We start from the raw sequence: 15456 nt of genomic DNA on the forward strand, positions 1-15456 counted from the left end.
AAAGTCTATTTTTTCTTTTTCCTAATGAATGAAAATTAAATAAATCAGCCAGCACTTAGTGTTATAAGAAAATAAGATTTATTAGATTGTGTTCTGAAGATGCAGGTCAAAATCTGTGAAATGTTACAAAGCAAGTTTAAAGATTCCCAAAGGAACATAAACTTTTATTCTTTTTTTAAAACTTTTATTCTTTTAAATTGTTCAGTACACATCCTTACATGTAAAAAAAAAAAAAAAATTCTGTAATTTTGCAGTATCCATAATCTAGCCATAAAAAATCCAACTTATAAATATAATATTTTTAAAGCAAATAACCAAATCTTAAGATACTCATAGTAAATCTCTAATAAAAACTCCTAGCTTAATTAGTTAAGTGGTTATATGACCAAGGAACTCTTTCTATTACCAAACAAATTACACCCAATACTATAAATTACCCCCTACATTAAATAAAAACCTTAAACAAGGAGAATCAGAGGACACTGAAAAACACGACAAAAACTGTTCATCAACTATCCTGTTTAACATGCTAATGCTGTCTTTGGAGATGTAATCTTTCTTGAACTACGACAAGTAAAATGACATCTTCTAAATATCTTTACACTTATTAAAAAACAAAGGTATGATTCAAAATTAAGGATTTTTCCAAATTTGCAACTCACTGTGTCAGGCAGATTTGCATCAGGTAGGCTGGTAGAAATGCTGCTTTTTGTGTGGACTGGCTCCCTGGCCACGATTAGACGCAAAGATCCAGTGGTTTCTTGTAACAATGCAATTGCTTGCTGGTGGGAAATGTTCTGATCCAGTGGCGTGTGATTAATAGCCAATATTTGATCATTTTCCCTTAACCTTTGATCCCTTGATGATAGAAGAAAATATTAAGTGATATAACAGCCAGAATTTTCTAACTTTCTGTTTTATATTGGAGTACAGCCGAGTAACAATGTTGTAATAGTTTCAGGTGGACAGCAAAGTGACTCAGCCATACACATACATGTATCTATTCTTCCCCAAACTCCCCTCCCATCCAAATAGGCTGATTTTCAAGATGTATTATTCAAGTAGTTTATACCTTATGGTACTACTTCACTTAATACAATTATTGAAATATTTAATTGCATAATGTAACAGAGCTCTTCAGAGTGCTTTTCATCAAAGCACTTATTAGCTAATTAAGCAATTAAGTAGTGCATCCCTACACACCACACCATTTTAAAAGCCATTTGGCTGGAAAATAAGCAAAAAGAATGTATAGGGCCCCAGTGCTAAAGTTTTGCAAGTATAGGCATTGTCCTCATTGCGGCACCACCCTGTACCCCTGAACTCCTTCCAATCTGACTTCTCCGTGTACCAATATAGGGCTATATGGTCACCAATAACCTCCACTCTAGCAGATTCGCCCCATCTCCATTGTCCCTTACTTCTCCAACATTTGTCAATAGAAGCTAAACTCTCCTTGAAAGGCAAGAGAGATTATTTCCAAATCTATATCTGAGACCTTATCTCCTTCCCATCACCAATCCCCAGCTGCTAACCAAGGAAAACAGGATATTTTTAAAAAAAGAAATAAGCAAAATCTTAAGGAAAAAAAGTGCTATTATAGTTAATATTTTTTAATTAATTTATTTTAATTGGTTTCTGCCATACATCAACATGAATCAGCCATGGGTATACATATGTCCTCAAAGCAAGAATACTAAAGTGGTTTGCCATTCCCTTCTCCAGTAGACTATGTAGGAGGCATCACTACAAACAAAGCTAGTGGAGATGATGGAATTCCAGTTGAGCTATTTCAAATCCTAAAAGATGATGCTATGAAAGTGCTGCACTCAATATGCCAGCAAATTTGGAAAATTCAGCCAAATTCCAGGCCACAGGACTGGAAAAGGTCAATTTTCATTCCAATCCCAAAAAAAGGCAAAGTCCAAGAATGTTCAAACTACCGCACAATTGTACACATCTCACACGCTAGCAAAGTAATATTCAAAATTCTCCAAGCCAGGCTTGGTACATGAACCAATGAACCATGAACTTCCAGATGTTCAAGCTGGATTTAGAAAAGGCAGAAGAACCAGAAATCAAATCACCAACATCCGTTGGATCATCAAAAAAGCAAAAGAGTTCCAGAAAAACATCTACTTCTCCTTTATTGAATACGCTAAAGCCTTTGACTGTATGGGTCTCAACAAACTGAAAAATTCTTCAAGAGATGGGAATACCAGACCACCTGACCTTCCCCCTGAGAAATCTGTATGCAGGTCAAGAAGCAATAGTTAGAACTGGACATCAACAACAGACTGGTTCCAAATCGGGAAAGGAGTAGGTCAAAGCTGTATATTGTTACCCTGCTTATTTAACTTATAGGCAAAGTACATCATGCGAAATGCTGGGCTGGGTGAAGCACAAGCTGGAATCAAGATTGCTGGGAGAAATATTAATAACCTCAGATATGCAGATGACACCACCCTTATGGCAGAAAATGAAGAACTAGAGCCTCTTGATGAAAATGAAAGAGGAGAGTGAAAAAGTTGGCTAAAAACTCAGCATTTAGAAAACTATGATCATGGCATCCAGTCCCATCACTTCATGGCAAATAGATGGGGAAACAATGAAAACAGTGAGAGACTTTATTTTCTTGGGCTCCAAAATTACTGCAGATGTTGACCACAGCCATGAAATTAAAAGACACTTGCTCCTTGGAAGAAAAGCTATGACAAACCTAGACAGCATATTAAAAAGCAGAAACATTACTTTACCAACAAAGAAAGTGAAGTCACTCAGTCGTGTCTGACTCTTTGTGACCCCATGGACTGTAGCCCACCAGGCTCCTCCATCCATGGAATTTCCTAGGCAAGAGTACTGGTTACCAACAAAGGTCCGTCTAGTCAAAGCTATGGTTTTTCCAGTAGTCTTGTATGGATGTGAGAGTGGGACTATAAAGAAAGCTGAGCACCAAAGAATTGATGCTTTTGAACTATGGTGTTGGAGAAGACTCTTGAGAGTCCCTTGGACTGCAAAGAGTTCAAACCAGTCAATCCTCAAGGAAATCAGTCCTGAATACTCAAGTATCTAATAATACTGGACTGGCTTGCCATGCCGTCCTCCAGAAATGTTCAATATAGTTAATATTTTTTGAGCACTTATTAGGAGCCAGAAACTCTGCTAAATTCTTTACAGGCATTATCTACTTTAGTCTTTATAATCACCTTTTAAAGTACTTTAGTTAAATTTTACATGTAAGAAATTAAAGGGAGTTTAGCATCTCATCTAAAGAGTCTGACTGTAAACCATACTCTGTAACTTCTTAAAGTACATACTAAGAGTAGGATTTACTCTGGTTTACAATATATGACTTCATTATCTCCTAAACACCCCACATCCTCTTCATTATTTCCACAGTTCCTTATCTTTATCTCTGTTGTATCCACCCATCTCTCCTTTCTATTCTCAATGTCAACCATCCAACTGAGATCCATATCTAATACCTAAAGCCTGACTTGCAAAATTCCTCAAGGTTTATTTTTCTAGGCTCTCCTGTGCTGAATCTGCAAGGAGATCCAACCAGTCAATCCTCAAGGAAATCAGTCCTGAATATTCATTGGAAGGACTGATGTTGAAGCTGAAACTCCAATACATTGGCCACCTGATGCGAAGAGCTGACTCATTTGAAAAGACCCTGATGCTGGGAAAGGTGGGAAAAGAAGGGGACTATAGAGGATTAGATGGTTGGACGGCATCACTGACTCAATGGACATGAGTTTGAGTAAACTCCAGGAGTTGGTGATGGACAGGGAGGCCTGGCGTGCCGCAGTCCATAGGGTCACAAAGAGCTGGACACGACTGAGAGACTGAACTGAACTGAACTGTGCTGGTATTTCTCATCTCAAAAGTATATAATGACTGTCTATGGTTGTTGGCCAGTGAAGCGAAGACGCTCAGTTGTATCCAACCCTTTGCAACCCCATGGACTGTAGCCCACCAGGTTCCTCAATCCACAGACAAGAGTACTGGAGTGAGTTGCCATTTCCTTCTCCAGAGAATCTTCCCGACCCAGGGATCGAAGCCGGGTCTCCCGCATCATAGGCAGATGCTTTATCATCTGAGCCACCAGGGAAGGAGCGTCAAAGGAAAGAATTTTGTCATGACTGTTTCATAAAAGAACTTCTTTAACCTTCAAAAGTAAAAATCTCTCTGAGAAGGGATCATCTCAGAACAGAGAAGTATAATTCATAAATTTAGAATTATGAAAATTCATATCACCCTTATGCTTTTCTCAGGTCACAGCAGCAGATTCAGCAAAACTTCATCAAGGACCAGAATTCAGTAGCTCCTGACCTCTAGGACACAGTGTAAACTTGACTGGTATTCAAAGGCCACTACATTTGGCCCCAAAGTACTCTTCCAACTTGGCTTCCTCTCTCTATATATAAACCCCTTTTCTAACTATCCTGATCTACTCTTTTCCTCTTAAACATGTCTGGTATTTTCTGCTTTTGTGTAAATGGTTTTCTCTATCTCTAATGCCCTTCCACTCCACTCAGCCAAATTCAATCCACCCTCCATGTTGCAACAAAGTGTCTTTGCTTCTGTCTCCTGTCTCTTCATCACTCATCTCATTATCATGATGCTCTGAGCTACTTGCTTATCACTCATTAAGCATTCATTTTACTACGTTAGCTGTCCACAGAGCTAGCTACATCCTTCCCTACTAGATTTTAAGTTTCCTGAGAAGAGGGACTGAGATGTTTTATACTCTCCTTTGGTACTCTTGCCTGGAAAATCCCATGGATGGAGGAGCCTGGTAGGCTGCAGTACGAGGGGTCGCTAAGAGTCGGACACGCTAAGAGTCAGACACGACTGAGCGACTTCACTTTCACTTTTCACTTTTCTGCATTGGAGAAGGAAATGGCAACCCACTCCAGTGTTCTTTCCTGGAGAATCCCAGGGACGGGGGAGCCTGATGGGCTGCCGTCTATGGGGTCGCACAGAGTCAGACACGACTGAAGTGACTTAGCAGCAGCAGCAGCACCTTGGAACTAACTAGTTATTTCATTTTTGATGCCAAAATTGTGGGTGGCTCTTAAAATAGGTCACATTGCATTAAAAATGTTGCTTATATATATCCTTTTATTATATTAGGAAAGGTTTATATTAGAGAACAACAATATGATATAAAATTGTACATACTTTAAGACCTTGTCTTTATGAAAAAGAAAACATTCTAGTGAATTTCTTGACAGTCCAGTGGTTAGGACTCAGCACTTTCAGTGCTGTGGCCTGGGTTCAATTTCTAGTTGGGAAACTAACATCACGCAAGTGACACGGTGCAGCCCAAAAAAACATTCCAATGCGTTTCCTACAGTTTTCTCAGGGTAGTCAAAGTCCAGGAGCTTTTTGGTGGGTAGGAGGAGTTAATATATTTCTATATTTTATATTATAGCCATGTATTACTTTCATAATGATTTTCATAATTTTGAAATATATATTTTTTAACATTGAAAATGTTGCTTGTGAACTTCTCCCTAGTCCTGAAGAAATCTTTTTTTTTTTTTTTTAAGGAACATTTATTTTTAAATATGACCACTCCAGGACAATATCCAGGAATCACCTTCCATTTTCCCATCTCCCACATCCTCCTTCGTCTAACTTCTTCACCTAAATTCCTACTCACAGCTTACTCATTAAGGGAAATTTCTTAATTAATCCCAAATGAACAAGTTACTCTTGAATCTTTTTGACCCTGATATATTATTAACTCATTTTACAATACGTTGGTCCTTAATTTACTCACACTAAAATTTTCTATTTTCTGGAAATCAATTCTATTTTAATCTACCTTTTCCTCTACCCAGTAGACTTCTAGGACATCTCATTTCTTTCCAGTCAGTATCTGCCTAGGGAATATAAACTTAACCCAAAATAAACAAACTGCAGAAGTCTTCTGGAAAATATTATTTTGATACATTCTAAAGCTCAACTCACTTTACTCCTACTATTATTTATAATTTAACTCTCTCATACTATATATATAAATAAATTCACACTTTGCATTCGAGGTGAGACCAGTTCTTTTCTCTCCACTGCAACATTCAGAAATAATGGATTTCCATGACTTCAAGAGCCAAAGGATGTTCAGTAAGCTCCTAATATAACACAGTTCTATGTGGAGAATCCTCAGAAGAAAGAAAGACCATTTAAAATGATCCAGAAGGTCTTGCATGGCTGGCCTCTACCTCTCTCTAGCAATTTTTTGCACTGCCTTGCACTAAGCTACCACATCAGATAAACACAAGACACACTCCTAAGATATGAGCTGTGTTCCACCTCTTCTCAGGGCTACAGGTGAAGTATCTATTCCTCTCCCCGGTACCTTCTGCGCTCTGGAGACTCCACTGTTGCCTCTCAAATTTCCCTTAAGCACCATTGCTTCTGGGAAGCTCCCTGACTACTTAGCTGTGGTGACAAGTCTTTACACACTCAAATATGAAACTCTTCTTTTCTGAAGTGCTCACCTCATGTTGTACTTACAGACCTATTAGTACAGAGTAATTGAGATGTAAGAATGCACCACAAAATGGTCAACAACATTGAAAATACACTAAAACCACTGAATTATATACCCCAAGATGGTGACGTTTACATTATATGAATTATATCCCAATAATGATTCTTAAGTCAAAAAAAATTAAAAAGAAAATCTGAGTCAATCAAAGTTAAGTAGGCTTTTATCAAGGGACTTCACAGCCTTAAAGAAGCCACTGTCAAGTGACTCTAAGTCCAGTTTACCCTGATTGCCGAGCTTTGCCAGAATAGTCCTAATTATACTTCCTGTCTCAGTGTCATATTAATGGCACAGCCTCTAACTCTCCAAAATGTCCCAACTTGGACAATGAATTATATGACTATCCTAAGACTCTGATGCTGGGAGGGATTGGGGGCAGGAGGAGAAGGGGACGACTGAGGATGAGATGGCTGGATGGCATCACTGACTCGATGCACGTGAGTCTGAGTGAAGTCCGGGAGTTGGTGATGGACAGGGAGGCCTGGCCTGCTGCGATTCATGGGGTCGCAGAGAGTCGGACACGACTGAGCAACTGAACTGAACTGAAGTATGTATATCCAATCTCCAAACAGAGGATTGTTTCTCAAATATAACTGACAACTGGACTTCACTTGTGGTCCAATGGTTAAGAATCCATCTGCCGATGCAGGGACACAGGTTCGATCCCTGGTCTAGAAAAATCCCACATGTCAGGACAACTAAGCTTGTACACCGCAACTACTGAGCCTGTGTGATCTAGAACCCGTGCTCTGCAACAAGAGAAGCCCTCACAATGAGAAGTCCATGCACCCCAACGAAGAGCGGCCCCTGCTCGCCACAACTAGAGAAAGCCCAGATGCAGTAACAAACACCCAGCACAATAAAAAACAAATTAAAAAAAAAATTTAGTGTAATGGATGAATACATCACGGTGTATTTGTATAGTTGAATACTATACAACAATGAAAATGAATGAAGTGCTACAATCAACCATGTTGATGAATTTCACAAACATAATGTTGAACAAAAGAAGCCAGACGAAAATAAATGCATATTATAAAATAAATATATAGCTGACTACTGCTATAACTCCTCACAACAAACTTCAGGAAATGCTCCATTAGATTGTAGAATAAAGGTACAAAGGTCATAAAAATCCATCATTTCTGAATTTTCAGTTGAGGAGATTAGAACTGACCCCCAATACATGGATAACATGAATCCAAAAGTATATTATTGACTGAATTTTCTGTAATAGTTATGCTACTGCTGCTAGCTTTCTAACAGGCAACAGTAATACTAATATATATTTTTAAAAGTAATAATATAATGAATAGTGTGCTTTTTAAATAAATAATAAACAAAAGAGCTGAAATCAAGTAGAGACAAAATACAAGTCTTACACATAACACTTAAAAAGATAAAACTCAGGCACAAGTGCAGAGGGGGAATCACATAGACTTCAGAGGGATTTTTGTTGACAATAAGTGAAATAAACAGCATGTTATGACCAATAAAAGAGTTGTTACAATCTCAAGTTTAATAAATAACATAATATGTAGAATGTAAATTTCAATATGTCCATCTTACTGATCAAACCATTGCTGTATCACATTCAGTTGTGAGAGAGTGTGATGGAACGGAAAGAACATGAGCTTTGCCATCAGACAGTCTGAGAATCACATCATGGTTCCAGCATTAATAGCTCTGTGACTATAGGGAAACCACTGAACTTCTGAACATTCACATCTATAAAATGGAATAATGATACTACTAGCTACACTGATGCCACAAGTATATGTGAGAATATATGCAAAAGGCCTGAAAAATGCATAAGAGGAAAGCGTTAGCTGCTCTCATTAACTGTTCTGGTATGACTAGTTCCTTATTCTCCTTAATGTTTTCAGAATTGTTAGGAAAAAATTAGCAAAAAGCAAATGAACACGCTTCCTCACCTGCCAGCTATACTCCCTGGCTGCACTTCCTTCACGAAGATGTCCACTTCTCCCAGATTTTGACCTCTAAGGGCCACCACACTGAATCCAAGGCCTCCAGTCGAAGGCCGTTCTATATCTATGTATTCGATTTGCCGGCCCTAATGAAGGGGGATTTAAAAAAAGTCAATGAAATTTACATTTAATCAACCTGCCCTTTCTAAGGAACTAACATTTCTATTTTGTAAATAGCTCCCAAACAGCTTCTCTTAAGTCATTTCTAGGAAACCAAATAAACTCAGCATTTCAGTAATAAATTATTTATTTCTGGAAATCCTCTCCCTTGATTATTTTCAGTAGAACATAAGGGGGCATGTGCACTGTTCTGCAACCTCAGGGAATTGGAGAGATATTTTCACACTTCATTCACAGTATGAGACGAATCCCAAGCTAGATGAAAATTCCTGAGAAAAAATGTATTTTCCCATAGTAAATTCTAAATTACTCTTTATAATGAATTTCTCTAAATTCTCTTGAAGCAAAATATTCTTTTTTAAATAAGAAAAGTAACCTAGACTTATCAAAAAATATTCTAGTGTTGAGACCTAAATCAGAATCAGCTGCATTTTTTAGGGTTCTGTTTTTAATTCTATTGTGATAAATTAATATTTTATTAGGTTAATTCAAAAGATTACAGAAAGGCCACCATTCAAATGGAGCTACCTATGACAAACAAGTATTTTATTGCTTTACTGAATAATTAATTGCATTTATTAAATGAGAACTTCATAAACATAATCAACTAATAAAAGCATCACATAAAAATAATTATTAGTCATATTAAGGGGATAGAGCAATTAGATCAAAAAAGGAATTAGGTGTAGAACATTATTTAACTATCACACCTTAAATAGATTCTTTTTAACTTTCAAACTCAAGTTCCATTTTTTAGGGTACTTGTTAGAAGGCAAGGTGAATAAAGGAAACTAGCACATCTAAAAATTCAACTGTCTATCATTTGATTTTAATAGATACTAAGGATGAAATGGGATTACACTTTCAAATGTTTTCCTAGACTTTCCAAATTATAATTTTCCAAATTACATTTGGATTTTATATATACTATAAATTATATATACTAGATTTCCAAATTATATATACTAGATTTTCCAAATTATATTAGTTCTAACCCCCATTAATTCTGTTTTGATATAAAATTTAAAATAATTTCAAAGGAATTATATCACTTCAGCACACACATTATTTTTCCTTCTATGAGCAAAACTGTGAGAATCTCTTTCCTTACAAGTGTACAGATGTGTCAGACTGGAGTCATTGTCTTAAAAACTATCCTCACCAGGCACGCGGATATTTTTCTTATGTAATTTTAAACAAATTACCAACTCACAGATTAGAAAATAGTACCAACTCCTCCTAACAATATAAAAACACAAGCAAACAAAACACAGAGTAACACTTTTTAGAGGCAAAAAAGTGTGAGTGTAGGTTTCTTTTTTAACCTCCAACAAGAGAAATAAAGCTAAATAGTCCCTTGACAAGATATAACTTTACCTGGGCCATCTGTTGGATGACTGAGTTAAAATCTTCATTTCCTGACTTTGGAGCCCAAGAAAATAACCCAGATACAGTCAAGTTATTAGAGGACCTGTGGGCATTCCCATTAGTAATGGCACCATCCGTGAACACCAATAACCCTTTCCTAGAAAAATCAAAGTTGGCTGAACAATCTGAGGGTATATGGCTGAGCTGTTGGAGGAAAAAAGAGAGAATTATCAACAGAAACCTACAGACAAGAAGTATTTCTATTTACTAAATATTATATTTTATCTCTCACATGTATAATGGCATGCTAAATATATACCTGTGAAATAAGATACAAATACATGAATCTGTGCTTATAAGGCTCTAAATGTTTTATTTAGTATTATACGAAATGTTTAACTTATTCTCGTTTCCTGCCTTCTACCGTTACCTCAGGTTAATATAGCATGTAATATAGCTCATTATACTTTACATACACAGACATGTCCAGTCACATAAACATGCATGTGAGACGCTGAGCCCTTCTGCATTTATCTATACATTTCAGTGGCTCAGTTGGTAAGGAATCTGCCTACAATGTAGGAGACCCGGGTTTGATCCCTGGGTCAGGAAGATCCCCTGGAGAAGGAAATGGCAACCTACTCCTGTACTCTTGCCTGGAGAATTCCATGGACAGAGGAGTAGGGCAGGCTACCGTCCATGGGATCGCAAAGAGTTGGAGGCAACTGTGCGACTGACTTTCACTTTCATACATTTCCATGTGGGGAAACACAAAAGATCTGCAGGTAGTATATTCAAAGGTAACTCAGCATTTATTAAGTGCTTGCTATAAGTAAAGTACTATACCCAAACTCTTATACAGTATCTCACATAGTCTTTACAATAGCCCTAGAGATACTCTTATTTCATTTTGTGAACATGGAAACTGAAGCACACAGGGATTAAATAATCTGCCCATTAGTAGCAAATGTATTGCAAAGCCACTTAAACACTAGTTGGGGAAAAAAAAAAAAAAAAAGCTGGGGGGATTCAGTAATTAAGAAAAAAGAAAAATAGAGGTTAATTTTTAAAATACCATTGGCTGAGGGACTTCCCTGTTGGTCCAGTGGTTAAGATTAAGACTCTGCACTCCCAATATAGGGAGCATGGGTTCAATCCCTGGACAGGGAACTAAAATCTGTCATGCCTCATGGTGCGACCAAATTAATTAATTGATAGATTTAAAAATACCACTGGCTGATACAAGTACCAACACAATAGAACAAAAGAAATATCAGGAACAAATGTTATAAGACTCACAGAAAATAATCAATACCCATAAAAACTCTATGAAAACACAGATATGAAAAATCACATGGAGTTTATAGCTGAATGAATAAAATATGATTATTTATGTAATAACTGCACACTAAATAAACATAAAAGATTGTTATTATGATGGAACAGTTGCTTAAGTCCAATTTTAGTCCAGTATGAGTGATAGATTTGTAGTGATCTTTCCCAACTTCTATTGCCACCAATAGCATTCACTGCTGTGATGTACTCATTCCATTATCAGAGAATATAGAAGCTTCAGTATGGGGAGTGCTAAAATTCTGGTATAAATTTTGATCTAGAGAAAGTAATTCACAGAAAGACATATGTGCAGAATTTAATCCTTAGTTAGTTATAGAAAAATCACTTGCTAAATATTTATGGATAGGCATTTTGGTTTATCAGCAAAACGCATTTTTTTCCCCAAATTTTGTTAATTTTCACATAACAACTCTGCTACATTATCTTTAACTACATTTAAAATTCTGCCAATATTTAATCTATAAGATAGCTACTATTCAAGCTCAGCTTCTAGAATAGATGATTTAAAACCAAATTGCCATCCCTGACCCCAAAATAGAACAACCAGGAGAGTAGGTAAAACTCTTAATTAACATCACTCCAAGCAGAGGGGCTATGTGTCCTGTAATTCTGAAGAAAATGTTGAGAATTTTCAAAGCATCTGACCTTTACATAAATAAGTATAAAAACTAGAATCCAAAGCCAAACACAAAACTTATTATCAACATTTTTAAACTATCTATGCCAATGCTACCTGCACACAAGTCCCAATACAGCCTCTCTGCAGAATTAAGTGTAGACTGTTTGTATCTATCTCCTTCTCTTTCTTTGCTGGTTTGAATAATAGCAACAGGTAAAACCTTGATGGCTAACTTACTTGCCCCTTTAGTTGCTTGATGGACTGTTGAAGTGTGAGTATCTGGTTGAAAAGGGGGCTCTTCAGGGTCTCATAAAACAGAGAGAGCTTTTCATTCTGCGAAGTGTCACCCTTCTCCTGCAATTTCATTTTCAAGCGATCAAGAACTTGCAGGACCTGCAGTTTATCTTTTTTAAAAAGAATAATGAGTACAAGTTAAATCCCACCTTACATTCCATTTTTGAATAATTAATTTAGTGAAATAAGTATATATCTAGTTTACCTGTAGCAGGATTTTCAGGCATTTTGAATTACTGTCTTCAATCACTTTTAAAGAAACCTAAAGAAAAAATGTTAAATATAACAGAAAAATTACTTTCCATTAGTGTATACAATTCTATAGTCCTATAAAAAAGTCAAAGAAAACCTCAAGAACATTCTCCATCAAAATATTTCATTCAAGAAATCCAAATTAAAAACCATACACAGCCATTAAAATGGCTAAAAGTAGAAAGCAAAACAGATCATTGTAAGTGGTGGACTCTGAGGCATTGCTAGTAGGAACGTAAAATGGCACAAACACTCTGAATAACTGACAGTTTTTTGGAAGTTAAAACTACACTTACTATATGACCCAGTACTTTTCCACTTTTAAACACTCACCCAAAAGTGAAAATATATGCCCGCAAAAGACCTATGCAAAAATGTTCAGGGAATTCCCTGGTGGTCCGGTGGTTAGGATTCGGTGCTTTCATTGCCAAGGGCCGGGGTTCAATCCCTGGTCAGGAAACTAAGATCCCACAAGTTGTAGGATGTGGTCGAAAAACAGCAACAACATAGCATTTTTATTTATAAAAGCCCCAAACCAGAAAAACCCAAATGTCTAATAACAGACTAAAAGATAAATCAATTAAGATATGTAAACAAAATAGAATATCCAGAAATAAAAACAGAAAACATTACTGACCACACAACAAAGATGAATCTCAAAAACAGTATTGAAGGAAAAGAAACAGACCAACAAGGATATGATTGCCTGGGCACAGTGGAAAGCAGTTGACTAGGAAAATATCTGAGGGAGCTTTTTTGGGGTGATGGAAATGTTCTTTTTTTTTTTTAATGTTCTATGTTTTGAATGGAGTATTACTTAAACAAATGTGTACATTTATTACAATTCATTGACCTATATATTTGTTATATTTTATTGTATGTAAGTTATACTTAAAGAAAGTTAATTTAAAAAAAGAGAGAGAGAGAGAGATCCTAGGCTGGAAAAGAACATCCAAATAATGTATAAAGAAGATACTAGAGAGACTAGGGGAAAAAATCCAAACTAGTCATCAAATGATAATCACCCAATCTGGCATTGTCCATGGATAATTTTTTTTAATTCCAATGATTTGCTCAAACTAGCCTAAAATGTAATCAAAACTCAAAAAGTTATATATACTTCCCTGGTGAGTCAGGGTGGAGAGTCCACCTCCCGATGCAGGGACACAGACTCAATCTCTGGGCCAGGAGGATCCCATATGCCCTGGAGTGGCTGAGCCCATGAACCACAACTACTGAGCCTGTGTTCTGGAGCCCGGGAGCCGTGCAACTTCTGAGCCCACACGCAGCAACCACTGAAGCCTGTGCGCCCTAGAGCCGGTGCTCCGCAACAAGAGAAGCCATGGCAATAAGAAGTTCTCCCACTGCAACTAGAGTAATCCCTGCTCACCACAACTAGAGAAAAGCCCGCACAACAACAAAGATTCTGCACAGCCAAAAAAAAAAAAACCCTCAAGATTTTAGCAAACCCTTTTCTTTGTTGAAAATGGCACTTTCACAGTGGTCACTTAAACAAAACAAAACAAACCCTAGCGATCACTTTCACTGTGATACTTTCATATCACATACACTATGAAAGCTTATCACTTTCACAGTGGTACACTGTTGTAAATGAACCATCTAGGAAATATGAGTGCTACACAATCCAACTGTTCTTACATCATCTCTGAATACACTTCTGAACACAATCTTTATCTTCTAACTCAAGATCATTAAGCAAGAAAGCATATGAAAAACCAGTAAGAGATGCTTTGGGCATTGATAAAAGGTTCCTATATTCCATTCAAACATTCATTGGATTCCATGTGAATAGAACATCACAGAAAAACTTCTGATATGCTCAGCATCTCAACTATGCAGCCCTTAAAACTACCCACTGACAGGTAAATGTGAATAATGGAAGGGTAGTCACAATGTCCTTTTCTGTAGCAGCACTTAGCCCAAGAGTGGACAAGAGCAGCTTTGTGGTCATTAATACTGTACATCAACCTCTCAAAATCAAAGAAAGCAAGCTAAAACTATAAAGTGCTACTTTTTATATTAGATTGGCATTTTTTTCTAATAATAGCTTGTACCCCAGATGTCATAGAAAAACAGGTGGGAAAACAAATCTGCACAATCTTCTAGGAGAGTGACTGAGCAATATCTATCAATATATTAAATTCATATTCTCTTCTACCCAGAATATTAACTTCTGAGTGTCTCTTCTAAAGAAAGGAGAGACAAAAAGGCACACAGATGATGTACAAGCACATTTGCTGCATTGCTTTTAAACAATAAAACTCCTGGAAAAATTAAACTATCAAAATCAGTCATTAAAATAATGAATATGGTTGAAATGTACTGAAACAGGAATGAGTGGGTAATGGTTATCAGCAAGCCTGTGGCTCAATCCTTCATCGAGGGATTCCCAGATTGATGCCAGACCTCCTCCGTGCAAACAAGCTAAAAGGTTTTAATAGATAACACAGTCTCTAATTTTAAAATGTCAGGAAATACCTGATCTGTCTTAATTGATATTGTAAATAATATGAGAACATATGGATTTATAGAGCATAGCTGGCTGAAAGATGGGAGGTAATCACAAAGACATTTTCTATTTGGGGAACTAATGGAGTATAAATCTTGGGATTCCCCAATCCGAAGAGGCTTCCTTTAAGAAAATGTTTCTGTATATGTTGTTCACAACTGGTCTGGTAACCCCAAACAAAACAAAAAATAATGTGTTCCTAGGTTGAATTTTACTCGACACATTAAAAACATCAGTAAAAGTCTGTTAAAAATCGCAGTAAAAGTCTGTTAGAAATACATTTACAAGTAACGTAACATCAGTCTATGTGTAAGGAGGTATTTTAGGCATGCTGATAGGGAAATAGATGGGGAAACAGTGGAAACAG

At 36.8% G+C, this 15456-nt stretch overlaps 1 protein-coding gene across 4 annotated transcripts in view; it reads right to left on the reverse strand.

Moving 5' to 3' along the window:
• Positions 1–15456, reverse strand: part of PATJ (PATJ crumbs cell polarity complex component) — a 389489-nt gene that overhangs the window by 354979 nt on the left and 19054 nt on the right. For all 4 annotated transcript variants that reach the window (XM_061411765.1, XM_061411766.1, XM_061411764.1 and 1 more), the window contains exons 2-6: positions 12513–12569; positions 12251–12417; positions 10048–10242; positions 8497–8636; positions 663–858 (exon numbers count right to left, since the gene is read on the reverse strand). In XM_061411765.1, coding sequence (XP_061267749.1) covers positions 663–858; positions 8497–8636; positions 10048–10242; positions 12251–12417; positions 12513–12534 — 720 coding nt within the window. In that variant the 5' untranslated portion in view covers positions 12535–12569. The remainder of the gene's footprint in view (positions 1–662; positions 859–8496; positions 8637–10047; positions 10243–12250; positions 12418–12512; positions 12570–15456) is intronic.

Source organism: Bos javanicus, chromosome 3 (genome assembly GCF_032452875.1).
Source record: "Bos javanicus breed banteng chromosome 3, ARS-OSU_banteng_1.0, whole genome shotgun sequence".
Lineage (NCBI taxonomy): Eukaryota > Metazoa > Chordata > Mammalia > Artiodactyla > Bovidae > Bos > Bos javanicus.